At 35.2% G+C, this 19,206-nt stretch overlaps 1 protein-coding gene across 1 annotated transcript in view; it reads right to left on the bottom strand.

Moving 5' to 3' along the window:
* ASPP (Ankyrin-repeat, SH3-domain, and Proline-rich-region containing Protein) overlaps positions 1 to 19,206 on the bottom strand; it is an 818,500-nt gene that overhangs the window by 624,200 nt on the left and 175,094 nt on the right. The window contains exon 2 of the mRNA XM_085806749.1: positions 18,526 to 18,582. Within this exon, the coding sequence (XP_085662875.1) occupies positions 18,526 to 18,534 (9 nt within the window). The 5' untranslated portion in view covers positions 18,535 to 18,582. The remainder of the gene's footprint in view (positions 1 to 18,525; positions 18,583 to 19,206) is intronic.

Genomic DNA, 19,206 nt, shown 5'->3' with positions numbered 1-19,206 from the left:
TCTTCAGAAGGTTAATATAACATTTTCTGCAGACCCTACTAGACTGGGAAGCAAGTTTTGCCTTTAGTCTGAAGCAAATAGTCAAGTCCTAAGAAGGTTAATACAACATTTTCTGTAGACCCTGTTAGAGACTGAAACAAATGGTTAAGTCGTAAGAAGGTTAATATAACTTTTTCTGCAGACCCTACTAGAGTCTGAACCAAATAGCCAAGTCGTAAAAAAAGTTATCTAACATTTTCTGCAGAGCCTACTGGACTGAGAAGCGAGTTTTCTATTTAGTCTGAAGCAAATGGTGAATTCGTAAGGAGGTTAAATATAACATTTTCTGCTGCCTCTACTAGATTGGGAAGCGAGTTTTCCCTTTAGTCTGAAGCAAATGATCAAGTCGTAAGAAGGTTATATATACCATTTTCTGCTGGCCCTGCTAGATTGGGAAGCGAGTGTTCTCTTTAGTCTGAAGCCAATGGTTAAGTCGTAAGAAGGCTAATATAACACGTTTATTTAACTTATTATTTTAGTGAATAGAACACATTACGAGAGCAACAGACGAACCCCCGCTACTTGCGAATATTTAACATGACATAAGATGAAGTTAATTGCAATGTAGGAAACGTAGCCTGAAACTACACACAAAACAGCCTCCTTAAGTTCATTCAAGATAATTAAAAGTGCGTATTTTAAATATAGGCTAGCAACATGTTAAAGCCAGAATAATTTTGGCAGAGGTGGCGTTAGTCCGTCACTGCAAGACGAAGCTGCCAGAAAGTCTAACTCTAACACAAAAACAATTTGCATTCTGGTAAGAACCAGTGAATAAAGAATTTAAAGTAAAGGTTCCAATCATAATAACAGGTTAATTAGCATAAAATCTTTGAGACCAATAGTTAATGGTCAAGAAAGTAAGCTGCTCAGCAAAATATTCAAGCAACGTACAGAATTGACTGTTCCATACAAATGACTGAGGAGATAAACATTAACTCAGATAACAGTTCGATGAAAGACGATTATGTTGGTCCTTTCCTCCCGTGACTTGCTTTTCATAAACGGTATTCCACTTTTTTTTTTTTTTCTCATTTAGAATAGGGCATATTGCTTATTATAATCTCATCAAGATGAATGTCAGCCTCGCTAAAGAACCACGGATGTTCAGTAAACAAAACATGCTCAAAGAACTATGCATGAAACACTGAATATTACTCAGAAGTTTGAAAGATGCAGGAATCCTTTTTTTCCGTCGTTTCTAATGTCTGCCACTCTGAAAAAAATAACAAGAAAGCCAACGATTTATTCAATGATTTCTTGGCAGCAGTTTTGTCTTAATTTCATATTTTGAATCGATTCACTGATTTTTTCAAAGCACACGAGGACATCTGCTTAACATGAGTGATGCCTTCATGGCGAACTTTCTTTTGAAAAGTAGATCATATGCTCAGAAAAAATATGAAAACAGTAATACGCTTGTCATTTTGTAAAGATCAGAACTCGAGTCCAATTACCAGTATTCAGCGCTCCTAGCCATTCGACCACTGGCGATCTCTTTATTCCCTTTTCTCAAAACACCAATGCACAAATAATCTAAACTTTAACGCTTTGCGGCACAGTGTGTCCGGTCTGGACACACCTAAAAATTTCCGTCTGTACGCACAGAAAAATTTAATGAAAAAGGATTTACAGGTTACTTTGAACCAGCTCAATAGAAACCAGTCCATATATTTTAGCCATGTTCAGTTTTTTAAGACCCTCATTTTTCAAATAAATCTTCCAGATTTTTTTTAGGGTATAAAAGGAATTGTTTGAAAAAAAATTTCTATGTTATTTTTTTGGCTGTATGCTAATCTCCTTATTCTATATTAGTTTTAAATTTTTAACTTGGAATCTTGCCTAAAATCAAACGGCGAAACCTAGATGTGCCCAGACCGAGCTCACCGATAATCTAAGACAACTGAGAATCTGTATTCTTTGTTTCTCCGCATCTCATCGGTCAGTACATTGACAACAATGCTAGTTTCAGCACTCTTTTCGAAGCTTTATTCAATCAGTGTGCCACTTTGGGCCCACCCACAGAATTAAAACGATAAGTGCTATCTTCACAAAATTTTACTCTTCTAGGCCTAATTAGACTGCCAACTTTTTTTTTTTATATATATCAAAATTTCGACTTTAAAAGGTAGCGGGCCGGAAAGGGTTAATTGTGAGATCAACATGAAAATAAAAATTAATGACCATTATGCCCACAAATCTAATATGCACACTGGGAAATTCCAGATATAAAGCGCAATTCATAACAATGCATTCTAATTTATGGAGATTGGAAATAAACCAGAGAAGTTAGCAGTATCTTCAAATCTTGTTTAAATACTGTTATCCGTCAGATGGCGTTGTAAAGAAAAAATAAAAATTTTCTGAGCAATTGTAAGCAGTTATATAGCTCTTATATAGTTGTATATCTTATATAGTATATCTTATTGTAAGCTCTTATATAGTTGAAAAAAATTACACAAGTGTAAAAATAAGAAATAAGTATATTTGGATATTATACAAAGATAACATCATAAACGATAAACCCAAAGATTGCATTGCTTTCCGAAAGACAAATTTTTACAAATAATAATAAATAATGTGGTAGCCTGCTCACGGCAAACAAACCCATTACGGCATTTCGTTAAAAATCTTGAAGGTCGTTTTAATCTTATTACACGTACTTACAAACTATAAGACCTACACTTAAAAAGAGGTAAGCAGAACACATCTGATAGCAAATACGACAGATGGCGTATGCCTCCATTATTTCAGCAACTGTCACAGGCCACTGAGACCGCATCAAATAGGCAATAAGAAAGATTTTCAGGAAATGGATGACTCTTGGCACATTCTACAAAAAAAAAAAAAAAAAAGCGCTGACTCTATTTGTCATTACCGGATGGAAATTGTAAAAGGAATATTATAAAATAGAATTGTGGATTATAATGAAAGATGAAAAACTGAATTAAAGATTGCATTCCAGGAAATGCAAAGAAGAGCACAAGTTCGAACAGCGTGGGTTGAAAAAAAGGTCTCAAGAGCCACAACGGTATAAAGGGAACCTGGTAATCACATCTATGACATACGTCAGTTACATTGATGAATCTTCCGAAAATATGGATACTAAGTTTGTCTACGTATCTTAAAACTATATATAGTGCGTCAGTCAAACAGTGTATTCATCCCCCTGCCAGCTCCGCTGCAGCAACACTATAAGCATTCATGGCAATGGTTTAGTATAGCAGTCTTCTCATAGACTGGCTTGACAAAATTTTGCTTTCAGCCAGTCGACAAGAAATTACGTCAAGATTAGAATTTCCAATATACTTAACAGAATGTTGCTTGCAGCTGTGGTTATGAACCCATTATTCTATGATATAGGCTGTGTCGATCTGAGCGTTGTGATTAGATGTTCTGATCTCAGTTCTACGAAGCACAGTCCCCTTCTCCTAAATATTGTCTCCAAATCCGACCTACGGTTGTTACACTATGTTGAGTTTATGCCGAACTATGACGCAAAGACTAACCGAGCGTTCATAAGCTTATTAGCTTAATATTAAATTTGTAGCAAACTCGTCACTTCGACTAATAGGTTTTGTACAGCATCTCAGAACACGTGTCTGCGCTTAATCTTCATCCAGACTCATAAAAGTGCTAGGAAGAATTTCCAGCTTGACTTTAAGGCCTTTTGCCATTTTCAAATGATGTCATTTATTGCAAAATGCCAATATTATCGTAATGTCTTGTTCTAAAAATATAGAGACCAACAGTTATTTTATTTTGGAGCAGCAGACAGGAAAAATATTAAATGCCTCGCAGGGAATCAAAATCCGGACTTCCCGACTGCTAGCCAGACTTACTTTTCAGTTACACCAAGAAAATACGGAAAGGCTCGGAGGGAAACCTTACACTCTCCCCAAACTTAAAAGGCCACTGGAGAGGCTGGAACCCATTTGCCAACCGCGACCCAGTCGCTGGTGGTGAAAATTTATCGTCCACCACGTTTTAGTTCGGACGCTACTTGTACAGACGATTAGGTACTTTATTTTGGAGCATCAGACATGAAAATTTCGTAATGCCCTCGCCATAATCCAGACCTTCCGATGGCCAGCCGGACATGCTTTTCAATCACACCAGGAAGGAACGTGGTAAGGAGGGGGGCAAGCATATTTTGAAATCTGCATAGCAATTTCTGCAAAAATTTCAGGGAATTGCATTTTCCCTGTAACATGCATTTACTATAAGTAAACATATTTTTTCATTCTTCCTTGTATGTTCCTTGTATGCAAAGGATTTTGGAGAGTAAGGAATTTGAGAAAAACGAAGAAAGCCCAACATCAATAAATTATACAGCAATAACAAATCTTGTATGTTTAAAACCTAACATCAAGACATTATACAGCAATAGCAAACCCTGTGTTTACTGTTTAATGTTACATATAGTCTCAAAGGATAACAGAAATCTAAACTCTGTATGTTTACTGTTTAATATTACATATAGTCTCAAAGGATAACAGAAATCTAAAAATAATGTCTTCCAACAAAGCGTTATAAAAACAGTACAATTGTCCAAATCGCACAGGAATATTTATGCGCGACCGTGGCGCGTTGGTTGTTGCATTTCGCTTCATTACGATCCTCTTAGTGCATGCTTTCATTTTTTGAAAACTGTTTTACTTTTTTAGCCCGGGAGCGCTCGCACCGGCTACGAGATTTCTGAGCTGTTTGCTTTCGTTCTTTTCGTCAAGTTCTTTTGTTCGTACCAAACTAAAATTTCTAGTATCTGAAATGAAAAAAGGGGGAAGCTTGGCTCTTTCTAAAAATAGTTATCTCAGAAATGATTCCCTCGGGTATGTCATACCCGCGCGAGTTGCCGCGTTATTTGTATTTCATTACTAATTTTGCTTCGTTATACAGCTGGCGTACTATCTTCGCTATGATGATTATATGCAAAAATCAGAGTCTCTTTAGAAATTTTATGGAGTGATGATGAGTCCTTCATTGGAAAATAAATGAAGTTTGGGATGATGATTATTTTAGCAAGCGGAGTTGCGCAAAAAATGAGACAGATATAGAAATACAAGATGAACTAAAATCTCAAAGCGAACATTTTATTAGTGAATACAGAATTACAATAATCATTTGAAAAGAAGTGTTGAAAACAGACACTTGTTTCTGAAAAAACTCGAATTGAGTCATTTAGAAGAATAGAGTGAAAAGAAAAACAATCATTCAAAAAGTAAAAACAAATTGAATTGCAGTAATGGAGCACTTCCTATAAAAACGAAACATTTAAAGCTGTGCATTTGTGCCCCTAAAAAAGCATTTGCATGGAACATCAATATGCTATCTGTGAAAAATGTGAAAACTAAACGCATCCGATATTTATAAAATATTCTTTATCTTCTATTTTCTTTGTAACATTAATTAATAAAATTTTATAACTTTTTAATTTCTTGTTCGTAGTAAAGGAAATATTGTAATCGTGAAAAATTTTAGGTATCATATTTCAACGCAAATACCCATTTTGACAGTTCCCACACCCATTTGGACGATTTTTTTTTCTTTTTTTGCATGACATCTATACCTACGGAAATAATAAAGAACTCTTTTCTCCAAAACTTATTGTAAAACGGATTTAAAATGGATTCAGGAGGAATTTTTTTCGTGACATCTATACGTACGTACCTCGGATAGCTCAAAAATGATTATATAACGTTGAATTTTGCATCTACGACTGCTATAACATCTATAGATATGCATCTCCCATTTTTGTTGCAATAGGCCTAGGTTGAGATTTTTACGTATTTAGCAATTTCGGTTCTAATGTTAAGTGTTAAATTTTTTTTCTTTTGGGACGTAATTCGGAGACAGAGGTAGAATCCAAATATTCTTAGCGCTAATTTTGAAGTTGTTAGTTCTTTCGTAATTTTTATAAATTGAACTTTGTTTACTTTTCTAATATCTTTTATATATCTATCCTCTTACCCAGGCTCGGTGATCTTTTATTTTATTGTTATTATGTTGGTAAACTGTGCAATTTTTGCTTCGAAAGAGATTGAATTATGTTGTTTTTAGGTTCTTATTAAGGTTTTTATGTTCTTAGTTAATTTGCATACATCAGTTGTAAAATTATGAACAATTTAAAGGTGTAAATGGGGCTTTCCTAACATGGCAGCTGTTTATTTACATTTGGAACTCTCAGTAGTACAGTGATTAATGTCCCTTAGTGCACCAACTTCAGTGTCGTTTTGCCCAGTGAGACCAAAAGTTAAGTTACAATTTTTGCGCACCGAAAATTTTGTCTTCCTGTCCGTTGGCCGAATCACTTGTTTTATCTCAGAAATTCTAATTTTAATAGCAAAAGGTATTTTTATAATTTTTTTCTCCATTTTATATTTTTAAAGAAGATAGTTTCAGTTTTTATGTATTTTTTTGCCTTGACGCGAAGTGAGAACTGAATTGATTAAATGAGAAATTTATCTCTAATGAAATATGTTTAAATAAAGTGCAGCAAAATATGTGTATAGTTTAATAGACCGCATAAAGGAAGTCATGTGGTACCACATCAGAATTTTTATTATTGATGTTTAAACTGATAGAAATGGTCTTGGGTATGAGATACACAGAGCGAATTTTCGCGTTCGTATTTTCTCCGCGAAAGCGTTCCTGCGCGTTAATTTTCAAACTGTGTTGAAACAAACAGCTGAAACTGTGATTACGTGGCTTCAGTTAATCGCGAATACGGAAGACTTGAGTGTAAAAACAGTGTGTGTTTGTATCCTTACTTAAGGCACATTCCATGGGAAAATGTTTCCAACAAACAAAACAAATGCCAACAAGAAAACAACAATTAATTTTTTTCTCCATAAAATATGCGAGTACATTTCATGATGCTGAGATACCAGTTTCTTCTCGCAAAGGCGAAAACAGTCTTTATTTATTGTCTCTTCAAATGAATAATTACATTCTGTCACTACTTACACCATCTAAAGTAACGTTACATCAGTAAAAATAATTACGAAGTGTCGGAAAAATTTCACATCAGGTTATATAAAAATTAACGACGGCATTCCTGTAATTTCGAGTGAGGAGAAGGAAAGAGAATTTTTAGAAAAACTACTAAGCTTCGTCTCCAGGCAACGAGAAAAATGGCATCTTAAAATAAAAACTGCAACAGGAAGAAAGAAACTCCATTAAATGACAAAAAGTTTTAAAAAAATCAATGTAAAAGAAAATTTGGAACATTCTGTCCTTCGATTACTGTTAGGAAACTTTCGAATTTATTTTTGTAAATGATTACTGCGGAGATGATGCTCTTTTTTTTTCTTTCAGAGATAGGAGGTAGAATATCTCTTGATGCATTGCGAATTCAGATGCAAATTTGTTACTCGTACAAAGTGATTTAAACTTTTTATCGCACCGATTTCGCAACTTAGGAGTCAAAGTAAATGACTAAAAGGAAGTAAAAAAAAATAAGATTTAAGAGTTTTTTTTCCTTCCGCAATATTACTTCCACCAGTGATTTCACTGGCGGGCCGCATGCAACCCCCGAAGCAATTTTATGCGGCCCGCGAATACATTTCAATTACGTATTTGTTGCATATACGGCGTTGCAAAGATTTCAAGATTTGAATTACATTTGAAGTCTGAGTTTATAGTTCTTTTCATTTCCATCTATATATACATATATAATAGAATGTCTGTTTGTGAGTTTGTTTGTTCGTGATTAACTCAGTCTCTATTACAGCTATCGTCACCAAACTTTCAACAATTATTTTCTGGGTGCTGGGAAAGGTCGAAGCCCACTTTTTCCCAAAACAAAATGGCTAAAATTAGAGATATTAATTAAAAATTCTGAAAACGCTAAATTTCGCCCTCATTTTTTCAAGTGGCAGCAGTCTCGCACGCTGGAGATAAAAATATGCTTTATTTCGAAAAGTGTTGCCACTGCTCGCTTCCAAATCGTAGAGTTTGTTAATAAAAAATTTCTAAGTTTTACGATGAAATAAAAATAGCATTGCCAAACATTAAATACATTATTCCCGATTCCAAAAATTCGATGGAAGCCATTTCGACTATTCCCAACTTCGTACGACTTTAATGAGCCGAGATATTAATTAAAAACTCTGAAAACACTCATTTTTCCGACTGGCAACAATCTTGCGCGTTGGAGTTAAAAATGCTTTATTTTGAAAAGTGTTGCTACTGCTCACTTTCTAATTGTAAAAATCTATACATATAAAGAGGAAAAGAGGAATGTCTGTTTGTGTGTGTGTTTGTTCGCTTTATTGATTTCTGATCAATTATGATCGATAATTTGCCACATTTAATCGACTATAATTGAATATAGGTGAAATATTGGACGGAATATGAGCTTTTACTACCATTTGATTAGAAAGATGAAAATCATTAAAAACTGCGTGCCGTTGTTGCTGATGTAATGAGAGAGAATTGGTTTATTTTTCTATCGAAATTTTTTATGTGGGTTCCATATCGCATTCAGACTGAAAAATTGTATGACTATAAATCGTATTTTTTGCATCGTAATGAGAGAAGGATTACAGCGATATCGTTCTCTCTGTTGTTAGATGCATAACTCTCAATCTAACCTAACTGGCATCGGATACTTCCGCTAATTATAAATGAACATGAATAGCGCATCGGAAAATCTATAAATGGAGCTTATTAATTTACAGTGTGATATAAATCTTATTCGAAGATATAAGGTAGAGATTTGATTAATTTTTATCAAGAAATAAATAAGCTCAGTTATGAAATTGTGTACTAATTATAATTGTTCATTTGAAAATACTTATTTATACACGAACAACCTTTTTTTACAGAAGAAAATTAATAAGAACCCGATCAGCAACTACGATCCGTGATAAAGGCAATTTTCGAAATTTCTCTTTAAAGTTACAAACATTATCACGCTACTAGGTTTTTCATGATATAAGTATTCAAGTTGATTAAATGTGCAATAGATTAATAATATCACACTTTGCTTAGTTATTCTATGGAAAAAACTAGTTAATTTTTAACTTAACTAATGATAGACCATTAAAGTGAAAAATAAACAATTTGATATTAAAACAAGTCCATTGCTTTATCAGAATCGAAAAGCCATTAAGTGTCAAGCTGTAGCAAGAAATCAACAATTTATAATTATTTACATGCAGACATAGCTATTTTTATTTATGCATCGAAGATAATTTTTAAAAAATAAGAAAAAGGGACTTAATAGTTATTATTTATTCTCAATTGATAAATTTCCTCTGAAAGCTTGTAAAGCTTTCATATTGTTTTTATCTTCAGTTTAACTTAAAATAATATATTTAATGATTAATTAAACATGTTAGAATTATTTGAAACATAGATAGACGTTAATCTAAGAGATTAATATTTAGATTTCAATATATTTGAAGTACAACCTGTAACCAACAGGTACCAAACTACAGGTACCAAACTTCAGATTTCAGACTTTTTTCGCTTTGCTACGTTATTATAATTGTCTATGTATGTTTGATAAATATTCACTAAGCGAAATTTAAAATCTATTGTAAATACTTTTATTGTACTGATAAAATGTTTCATTTTGTAACCCCCCCCAAAAAAAAATTCTGGCCCGTCAGATGTTTTCAGGCATCTGGCACAATTTGACATTAAAACAAGTATATTGTTTTATAAATTAACTGTTGTTTATAAATTATAATTTATAAACCGTTGTTTATAAATTATAACTAATTAAAAGTCTCTCGAAAAATACATTTCATATTAAGGATAGATTAATTGATAAATAATAGAGAAAAATATACAATGCAATATTATTGCTAGATTAATTAAACAGTAATAAAAATTAACGGAATATAGTGCAAGAATAATTGTATTTAAATTTTACAACTTATAATTATTTAAATTATTAGGCAACATAGTCCTATTGGCAAAAACAAAATATTACGCTGTTTAAAAAATATTACAAAAGATCTATCCAAAAGGCAAAATATAAATAATGCTTATTAAAAAAGCTATTCAAACAGCTTTCGCGAGCCGGTTTTAACTCCATAAAATAACTAGTTAAATTGTAGAATCCAATAATTTTATATATTTTATTATAGTCATTTTATGTGATTTCGCAATTTCACCGTAACATAGGCATAAACAAATATGCATTTTGCATTATTATACACATCGCAGTGAATTTGGAAATATTTTAGGAAAATCAGCTAACTGGCGAAACATGTAAAATCAACCAACCGACGAAACCCACCAGTGGCCGAGTGGTTAAGTCGGTGTACACTGGTAGTTCCGTCCTAGGTCCGAATCCCGCGAACGGGCTGGCTGCAAGGGTGTTTTTGGAGCTTTTCCCATGTGTAACATGTATACGAGCCGGTTTCCCTTAGAAAGTCCTCCACGGAGGTATTCTTCCCCTTAGGCTGACAACCCTCGTGGCTTTGCCGTAATTACAGAAACCAAATCAATCCAACTAACTGGCATATCAGAAAGTAGTTTGCACTAAGGGGGGGGGTTATGTAGAATCGAATTTTTTTAAACATCTCTTTTTATCAATTATAAAATTCAATTAATACTAAAGAATGTATTCTTAATGTTGTAAACCTAATTGGAGTCCTAAAACTGCGCATGGAGTCATCAAACAGACGTCCTCGGAATAGCACCATTCACACGTATAAGAGCGAGCGGGGAAGAACGGCCTATATGGCACTATTTATTCGGACATGATGCCCCGCGATATTCTCGGCCATATTTGATGGACTAGATTGGACTAGCTTTACCTTTCAGCAGAGCAGGAAGACATTATATGGCTCTGGTATTGCAGATTAAGCTTACATAGCGGTATGTCTTCTTAATCATTCCCCCGAGAGTCCCTGCTGAACACGGACTTGAGGAACTCTATTTTGTGGAACTCTATTTATACGCGGTATCTTAATTGTCTACATTTAATTTGTCCAACACGAGAATTTCAATTAACGCGGTATTGTGCAGAGCGTGGGCCAAGTTGCGATAGTCCTCTTTAATAGCTGGTTTGAAAGTTCTATCATTAAAGTTAAATATTACTTAGGAGTTTTAAAGGTCCTCTATTCCCTTATCCAACAAATGAGTCAAGGAATCATAAAAATATTCAAATCCTATTATGTTTACGAATCTGAAAATAAAGTAATAGACGAAGGAAAGCACGACACACTAATGGCACTGTGGAAGCAACTCGACATACGACACTGCTTAGAAATGATTACACACGCATGGCAACAAATGAATTCATCAACAATGAAAGCAGCTTTGGCCAGAAGTTGTTGACAATTTTTAAGGACTTCCATAAAATAAAATGAAGCCAAGGGAATCGGACAAATTGAAGAAACAAAAGACGGGGAAGGATATTCAGAAAGGAAGAAGGAGAAATCAAAAAGTTAGTCGAGAACGACGACCATGAAAAGACAAATGAAGAACTGGATGATCTTATAATACCAGCAGGCGGTGAAAGGAGCAATAATGAACAAGATAGAGCCTTTAATGTACAAAAAGTTAAACGAATTGTTTACAAAGGGTACAGGTACTGTCTGATTTTGTAATGGCCCAAATGGAGAAAGAAGAGGAAGTTTATGAAAGGTATTGAAACACTTTACACTTCTTACCGCGAAACGTTTCATAAGTTGCATAAGACATTGCGTCACTCAAAAACCACCACGTATTTAAAAAATAATTGTATCATGTAGTTACTAAATAACAATACAAATCCTTTGAATTAACATTTTTTCATTTTAATTATAATATTTAGGTTTGTATAAATTAAGAAATGCTTTCTCAATCTGCACTATACCTAGCCCATTTTCTCCATAGAAAGTTAATTTTCTGGAACGTGATTTTGTCGTGCGTGCAGTCTTAATGGCGTAACCCTCGCTTTCGGCAAGGGTTTATTGTACTACGTTTTGCTATCGAGATGATTAAACCCATTATTCCGAAGACATTTTTTCGCACGTGGTACAACTCAGCTCAAAAATTAATTGACTGACCGACTTCAAATTTTTGACAGTTATTCTTTCACTTATGGACAACAATTCGATCTTAAAATAAATATTGATTATAAAAAAGTAAATCGATTTTTCCCCTTAAATTTGTTCGAGATCTCGGCAAAATCATATTTTAATAAAACATTTTTGGACTTTTGATTTCAGATAATTAAAACGTACCCTGCAGTGGGAGGGAAAAACGCCAATATCGAGCAGCTGTAGGCCGTTCTTTTGAATTTTTATGACACAACTGTTACTTTTATAGCATTTATAACATTCCCATATAGGCGATATTCTTTGCAAAAATTTAATAAACCTTTTAATTTTTACTGCCTTCTACGAAGTAAAGAAAGTACTGTAAACGTGAAAAATTTTCAACTATAATATCAATTTTGACCCTTCTCGAATCCATTTGAACGATTTCTTGCGTGACATCTGTTCTTACGAACAGACTAAAGGACTTTATTTTCCAAAACGGATTATAAACTGGATTTTCTGGTAGCACTGGTTTAAACGGGAGGATTCCTAGAAAAAAGAGCCCCGCTTGAAGGGAAGTCCCGCCTAGCTAAGGAAACAATGTTGCAGCTACGTGGGATTTTTTTCAAAGCTCACCGAAAATGTCTCGGCTAGAGCTCAGTCTCAGATAGAGACAGCCAATCAGACGAAAGCTCTGCTTCTGAAGCCCCACGTGATCCCAATCTGAGCGATAATCGATTAGTGTTTGGGTTCAAGTCTTTGTAGTAAGTGAAAATGATAACCTAGCTATGTGGGTTTCCTGGAATTGTGCGGGTTTTGAGAATTGTCCTTTCCAACGTCAAGTCCCGCGTAGCCGAAACATAATGTGATTGGGAATTTATACGCCCTCGTGAAGGTCTGAGAGAACCATTAGTACAGCATCTAATTGTGCACTTCCCTTTTTTGTTGCAATCGGCCGCCTATGTAGCGCCTCTATATCTTTTGTTGCCTATATATATATATACTTTTGGTGACTATATATATATATATATATATATACACACCCTCTTATCTGGCCCAGTGAGCTTTTTTTTTTTTCTTTATTCTTATATGATGGTAAATTGTGCATTTTCTCCTTTAAAACTGATTGAATTATATTATTCTTACAATTTAAGGTTTTTAATCTGCATGCAATAGTTGTAGAATTATCAACAATTTAAAAGTGTAGGTGTAGCTAAGCCTAACATGGGGCGAATTTGTTTACATTTAAACGCTTTGTAGAATAGTGAGTTGTGCTCCAATAACTGGCGCACCAACTTCAGTGCCGCTCTGCCTAGTGGTACCGGAAGTTAACTTTAAATTTTGGCCGAATTATTTTGCGTAGACACACTAATTTTAATTGTACAATTTTTTAACTGTATTCGATGTTTTAGGTATTTTTAATTTTATAATTTTTAATGAGGATTGGTTTGGTTCAGTCAATTACGGCAAAGCACACAAGAGCTATCTAATAGCACACAATAAGGGCTTTTTCAATAGTCTTTAATCAGTAAAAGAAAAGCACGGCGTAGGTAAAGTCTGCTTTCACTGAGTTCTTTACCCAGTGGCGTAGTTGAAGGCGGACGGAGGTTTTGGTTGAAACGTTATTTTATAGGGCTTAGTTATTTTATAGGGCTTAGTTAACCTGAACAAATTTAAAGATGCACTTTCAACCCATATTGAAAGTCTCGTGGCACAATGTAACAATTGCAACAGTAGTAAAGACATCGACGCCATGCATGAAGATCTTATGCAAACACTGCTCTTAGTGTGCGAAAAAGTCTTGAAAAGGAAACATTACACAGCCCCGAAATGCACTCCTTGGTGGAGCACCACGCTGACTGCTGAACGCAGCAAAGTCCGTGCCCTAAGGCGCAAAATGCAAGCATGCAAGGATCCCTTAGAAAGAGAGACACACTCGCTAATTTTTCGAAAGCACAGAGCTGCTTACAAAAGACAGATTGCAAAAGCGAAGTTTTCATCCTGGAAAGAGTACTGTACCAACACTGCGAATAAGTTCGGAACTGTCTTCCGTATTGCACATGACAAGATGTTTACACCTACTAATCTTACTGCCACAATAAGCCACGGAGCAGCAACTAGCATAGAAGTAGTTGCGCACATTCTGGACAATATCTTTAGACCTGATAACGCAGACACAGATAGTCCCGCACAAAGAAATATCAGAGCCAGCGTTGAGCAATATTACAATACCAAAAAAACAGATTTTGAACCACTGCCTAACGCCAAAGAAATAAGCGACATTGTTAAAGCGTTAAACACCAATAAAGCACCAGGTCCTGATGGGATAGATAATGGCATTCTGCAAGCCATTAACAGTATGCATCCGGAGTTACTGCATGCCTACATCACCTGCGTGTTGGCGCAACAGATATTTCCCAGCCGGCACGAAACTTGGTGAGGTGGTGCTCTTCCTCAAAGCGAAAAAAGACCCTAATGTACCAACGTCTTACCGGCCTATTTGCCTTCTTCCTGCCTTGGGTAAAGTATTAGAAAGAATCGTCCTTCAAAGACTTAAGCACTATATCCTGTCTGGACAAAGCATAAATGACAAACAATACGGCTTCATTCCTGGCAGATCGGTGGATCACGCGCTGCAGCACCTACGAAAATTAATAGCAAATAACAGAATAAATAACCAACATAGTCTCATTATCTCTGTGGATATACAGGGCGCTTTCGACTCGTTGTGGTGGCCCGATGTACTGAAGAGATTACAGGACATGGGTAGCCCTAAGATTCTCTTTGACCTTATTTACAGCTACCTAAGTGATCGCCGCTTACAAGCCACTACGGACGCAGGAGTGCACTCATGTTCCATCAATAGAGGCTGTCCTCAAGGATCCTGTCTGGGTCCACTGCTCTGGAATCTTGTAGCGGACACAGCGCTGACTCTCTTTAACACAGATCCTCACACGGAAATACTGGCTTATGCCGATGACTTTTTGCTGGTAACCAAAGGGCACAGCCGCAACGCATATGAGACTAGGGCACAACAAGCAATGGACAAGATGGCCAAATGGGCCCATGACCATAAGTTAACTATTGCCAACTCAAAAACCCAAGGTATGCTTATCTGTCCAGGTAAGCGCCATCGAAGAACCCCGTGCATCAACCTTCATGGGAAAAATATTAAAATAGTCAGAAACTTGAGGTACCTTGGAGTTATAATTGACGACACATTGACTTGGATGCCACATTTAAAGGAGGTCAAGGCACGACTTCACAGGATATTTCATTCCATGCTTAGAACAGCAGCACCAACATGGGGAGTTTCTTCGAGGATGCTGAAGACGTGGTACTCTGTAGTTGCTGAACGTATTGCACTATATGGAGCCTCCATGTGGGGCATAACGATCACTACTAAAATGGAAAATCTGCTACGCTCAGCTCAAAGACCATTCCTCCTGAGCATTACCCGAGGATATAAAACCTCGCCCACTAATGCTCTAAACGTGATTTCAGGACTACCGCCTCTGCATCTCTTAGCTCAGCGCGAGAGTGCAATAGTGCGAGTGCTCCGACTCAAAGAGACAATAAGTGTATGGGATAGGACTTATGTTTATACTGACTATGAGCAAAGCATTTCCGAGCCACCTTGCCACCCGGCCGAATTCAATATCTCGATGAACTGCAGGTCACCAACGTGGTTCAACGCCACTGCAATCTACACCGATGGTTCCAAAGGGGAATGCGGCACCGGTAGCGGATACTGTGTTCTACTTGGGAACCAGATCTTAAAGACCTGGGAAAGAAAGATTAAGCACCACAACTCAGTTTTTCAGGCTGAACTGATTGCATTAAAAGCTGCACTTGTCTACGCACTGGAAAATAACTATTCCAGTACATATTCAGACTCAGCCTCTAGCCTCCAGGCAATCCAAGGCAAATGTAGTAAAAATCCACTCGTCAGGGCCATACAAAAACTCTTACTAAGAACACCTAAATACTATAGGCCTGAACTCCAGTGGGTACCTGCCCACACTGGAATACTGGGTAATGAAATTGCAGATGCAATAGCCAAAACAGCAGCAACTGAACCCCACGTTCGCACACTTGACGTGCCTCTCCCGGGTTCGTTCTTAAAAGCTGAGCTCGAGAGAGAATTACTCAAACGTTGGCAACATCTGTGGGAGACAGAAACCACCGGCAGAAGAGTTTACAGATTTTTTTCCAAAAGTCTGCCGGCTTCTAAAATCTGGCTCGTCTCACTTCACTCAGTATCTAACAGGACATGGTCCCTTCATGACTTACCTGCATCGGTTCAGACGACGCGAAAACGAGCATTGCTCATGCGGGATGGTAGGAGATCCGAACCACTATCTGTTCGTTTGCAGAGAGACCGCTAAATATCATCTTAAGCAACCAGTAGCAAACCACATCCATGCATGGGCCGAAGCTACTTCAAAAAATCGCAATGCATTGAAACGCATACGCGATTGCATAAACATTGCACGCATAATCTCAGACAGGCTGGAGTAATTCTCAGCCACCATCCTCGTCACCAGCACAGCCCCTGTATGCTCTGTACCTGTAGCGAACTAATTTTATCTTAAGTTAGCTTATTCGGCTTTTCTTATTCCCTGTATATATTTATCTTCTTGAACTGTAAACCTTGAATTATGAACCTTGAACTATGTATTTTGCCTTATTTTATGTATTGTTTCCACTGTTTTGCCTTTTTTTTTTATTTTATGCATTGTTTTACTTTCTAGTATTTTACTTCTTATTACTTTTAGTATTTGTAACCAGCTATCCATTACTCTGTAAATATGTAACTGGAATTGTTCTTCACACCCGCAATGCACCCTTCTTCCATCATGCACTATCGTCTTCGTCCAGCATTTGTTTGCACTGCCCCCAGCAGTCGTCTTGAGCACAATATGTATTTATAAGTGTGTCTTTTGTTCAAGTTATTTCCGTCAGCGGGGCTACCTGGCCGATATGCTAACTACCCAGTGGACCGGCTGCCTCGCTGTCGGTGGAATTTCTTTCGGAAAAGGGCTTAGTTATAGGGATGTTCAAGGCAAATGAAGAATAATTAGATTCTAAAATGCCATACGAAATTAAACTGAGAAGAAAAACAGAGTTTACTCTAGATAAAATATTCAATGAAATTACTAAATGATTTCAACAGCTACATACTTTTGCATATTATATAACTGCTAAACAGCTTTTTTATTCGTCGAAACTTTTGAATAAAATTACGAATATCAACTAAATTATGATCAGGGTGACAATACGCCAGGTATAATTTTTTCTTATGAAAGAATTATTTTAGAGTTTTATTTCCGTTATTGCTAGGGAAAACAAAACAGAAACGTAGCAGAAACCTCCTTTTGAAAATTTTCAGCTTATTTATTCTAAACCACAGTCTTTGAAACAAAGCTCCATATATTGTAATACCAGTGTGAATATTCCTCTCCATTGCTTCAAGTGTTGCCAGGGGTAAGAAGAATTTTCTAAATAATAATCCTTTAAAAAATATTTAAGAACTGAAAAATCTTTCTCTATTCTCTACATAAAGCAAGAGCAATCAAACAGACCTTCACAATTCACTGATGGTTTTACGAACAAAATAACAAGCAAAATAATATAATTTTTAAATGTTAGAATTAATGTTTTGTATTTTTTCCCAGAAACAAACGTTTAATTATAAAATATTTCCTTACGTATCGTTCTGATTTTTTTTAATACTTATACGTTTAAATATCAAGGGGGGGCCGCAAATTCAGGGAGCGATCCAGCGGCAAAAGTTCTAGCCACGTCACTGCCTAAGTGAAACTCTTCTGGAGAATTTCTTTCAGAAACTTATTAAAATAATATATAGTTATCTTAAATATTCAGTATTGTAGTACTTACACATTACCGCATCCACCTTAGTAGAAGTGGCCAAATTTTCAGAAGAAAAGATAGACAGAAGATAAGAAATCAAAGGGTTATCTTGCACTATAACTGTCTTAATTTTTATCTCCATCATTAAACTCCTTTATACAATATCGAAGAATGTAGAATTCACTGCAGATATATTACCTTTTGTTATCTGATACACATACATACACACAAAAAGCATTTTTATTCAAAAATTACTTAATTTAACAGTGCTTTCCCAAATTTTTAATAACGAACGTTATGATTACATAATTTTACTAATTAACACCATTTATATATTTTACTTCAAAATAATCTACTTAAATCTGTAATAAGAATAGACAGAAAATAATGCATTAATGCTAAAAAATGCATTTCTACATTTATACGTTAAATACTCGTAAATTTTATGTTTATTACTTATTTTTTCAAAAATTGTATTAAATATTTTACGTATAAATTTTCTTAATATACATAAAATACACTAGATACATGAAATTAATAAAATAAAAATATTTAAAAATTCTTATTTATAAGCTAAATATCTCGTTGCAAATTCCATTAAAAGCTTAAATCAAAATATCCAACTCACCGGGATCATCACGAGGAAACGTTAGTGGCGACATCTGGTGGGCATAAATGCCGCATCCTGAAGAAGAAACATAACGTTATTTAAATACCAACAAACAAGGTCAAAAAATAAATGTAATGACAAGATAACTAATGATCTTTTTTAAGTAGTTTTGTTCATCAAGTGTTCGATTTAAATCATTTAGGAACTCAAAATATTTTACTAATAATCACTCGAAACTTCGGACGTTAATCTTTTCATATTAGTTACAAAACTTAGCTCAGCTAATTAGAGAAACATTTATTACAGGTTAAGAACGACAGGATATATTTTAATCGCAGTTATTAATGAATTAATTTGACTTTATTTTTCTTAATGCATCAAAACCTTCTCTGCATATTTAATATCGAAAGGTATTATCGAAAGCTACGCATTAACATTTAAGCTCACTTTCTAGCCACTTACAGTAGACCCGATACCTTTTAAATGATTTTTTTTTTTTTATTATTTAAGAACTTCTATCTATTTCTAATGAATATTATTAAATGGTTTTGTAAGATAAAACTATTTTAAGCTGGAAAAAAATTTGTCAGCAATTTTTTTTAATTAAAATTTTTTGAAAAATTTTTTTTAATTAAATTGTTTTTCTTCTCCTACAGTTTTTAATGCTTTTCCCCAAAATTTTTATTGTAGTTATTAGAA

Source organism: Stegodyphus dumicola, chromosome 12, assembly GCF_044657685.1.
Source record: "Stegodyphus dumicola isolate Sdum_Otavi_A_Nest chromosome 12, ASM4465768v1".
NCBI lineage: Eukaryota > Metazoa > Arthropoda > Arachnida > Araneae > Eresidae > Stegodyphus > Stegodyphus dumicola.
This window is presented reverse-complemented; position numbering and strand designations above follow the sequence as displayed.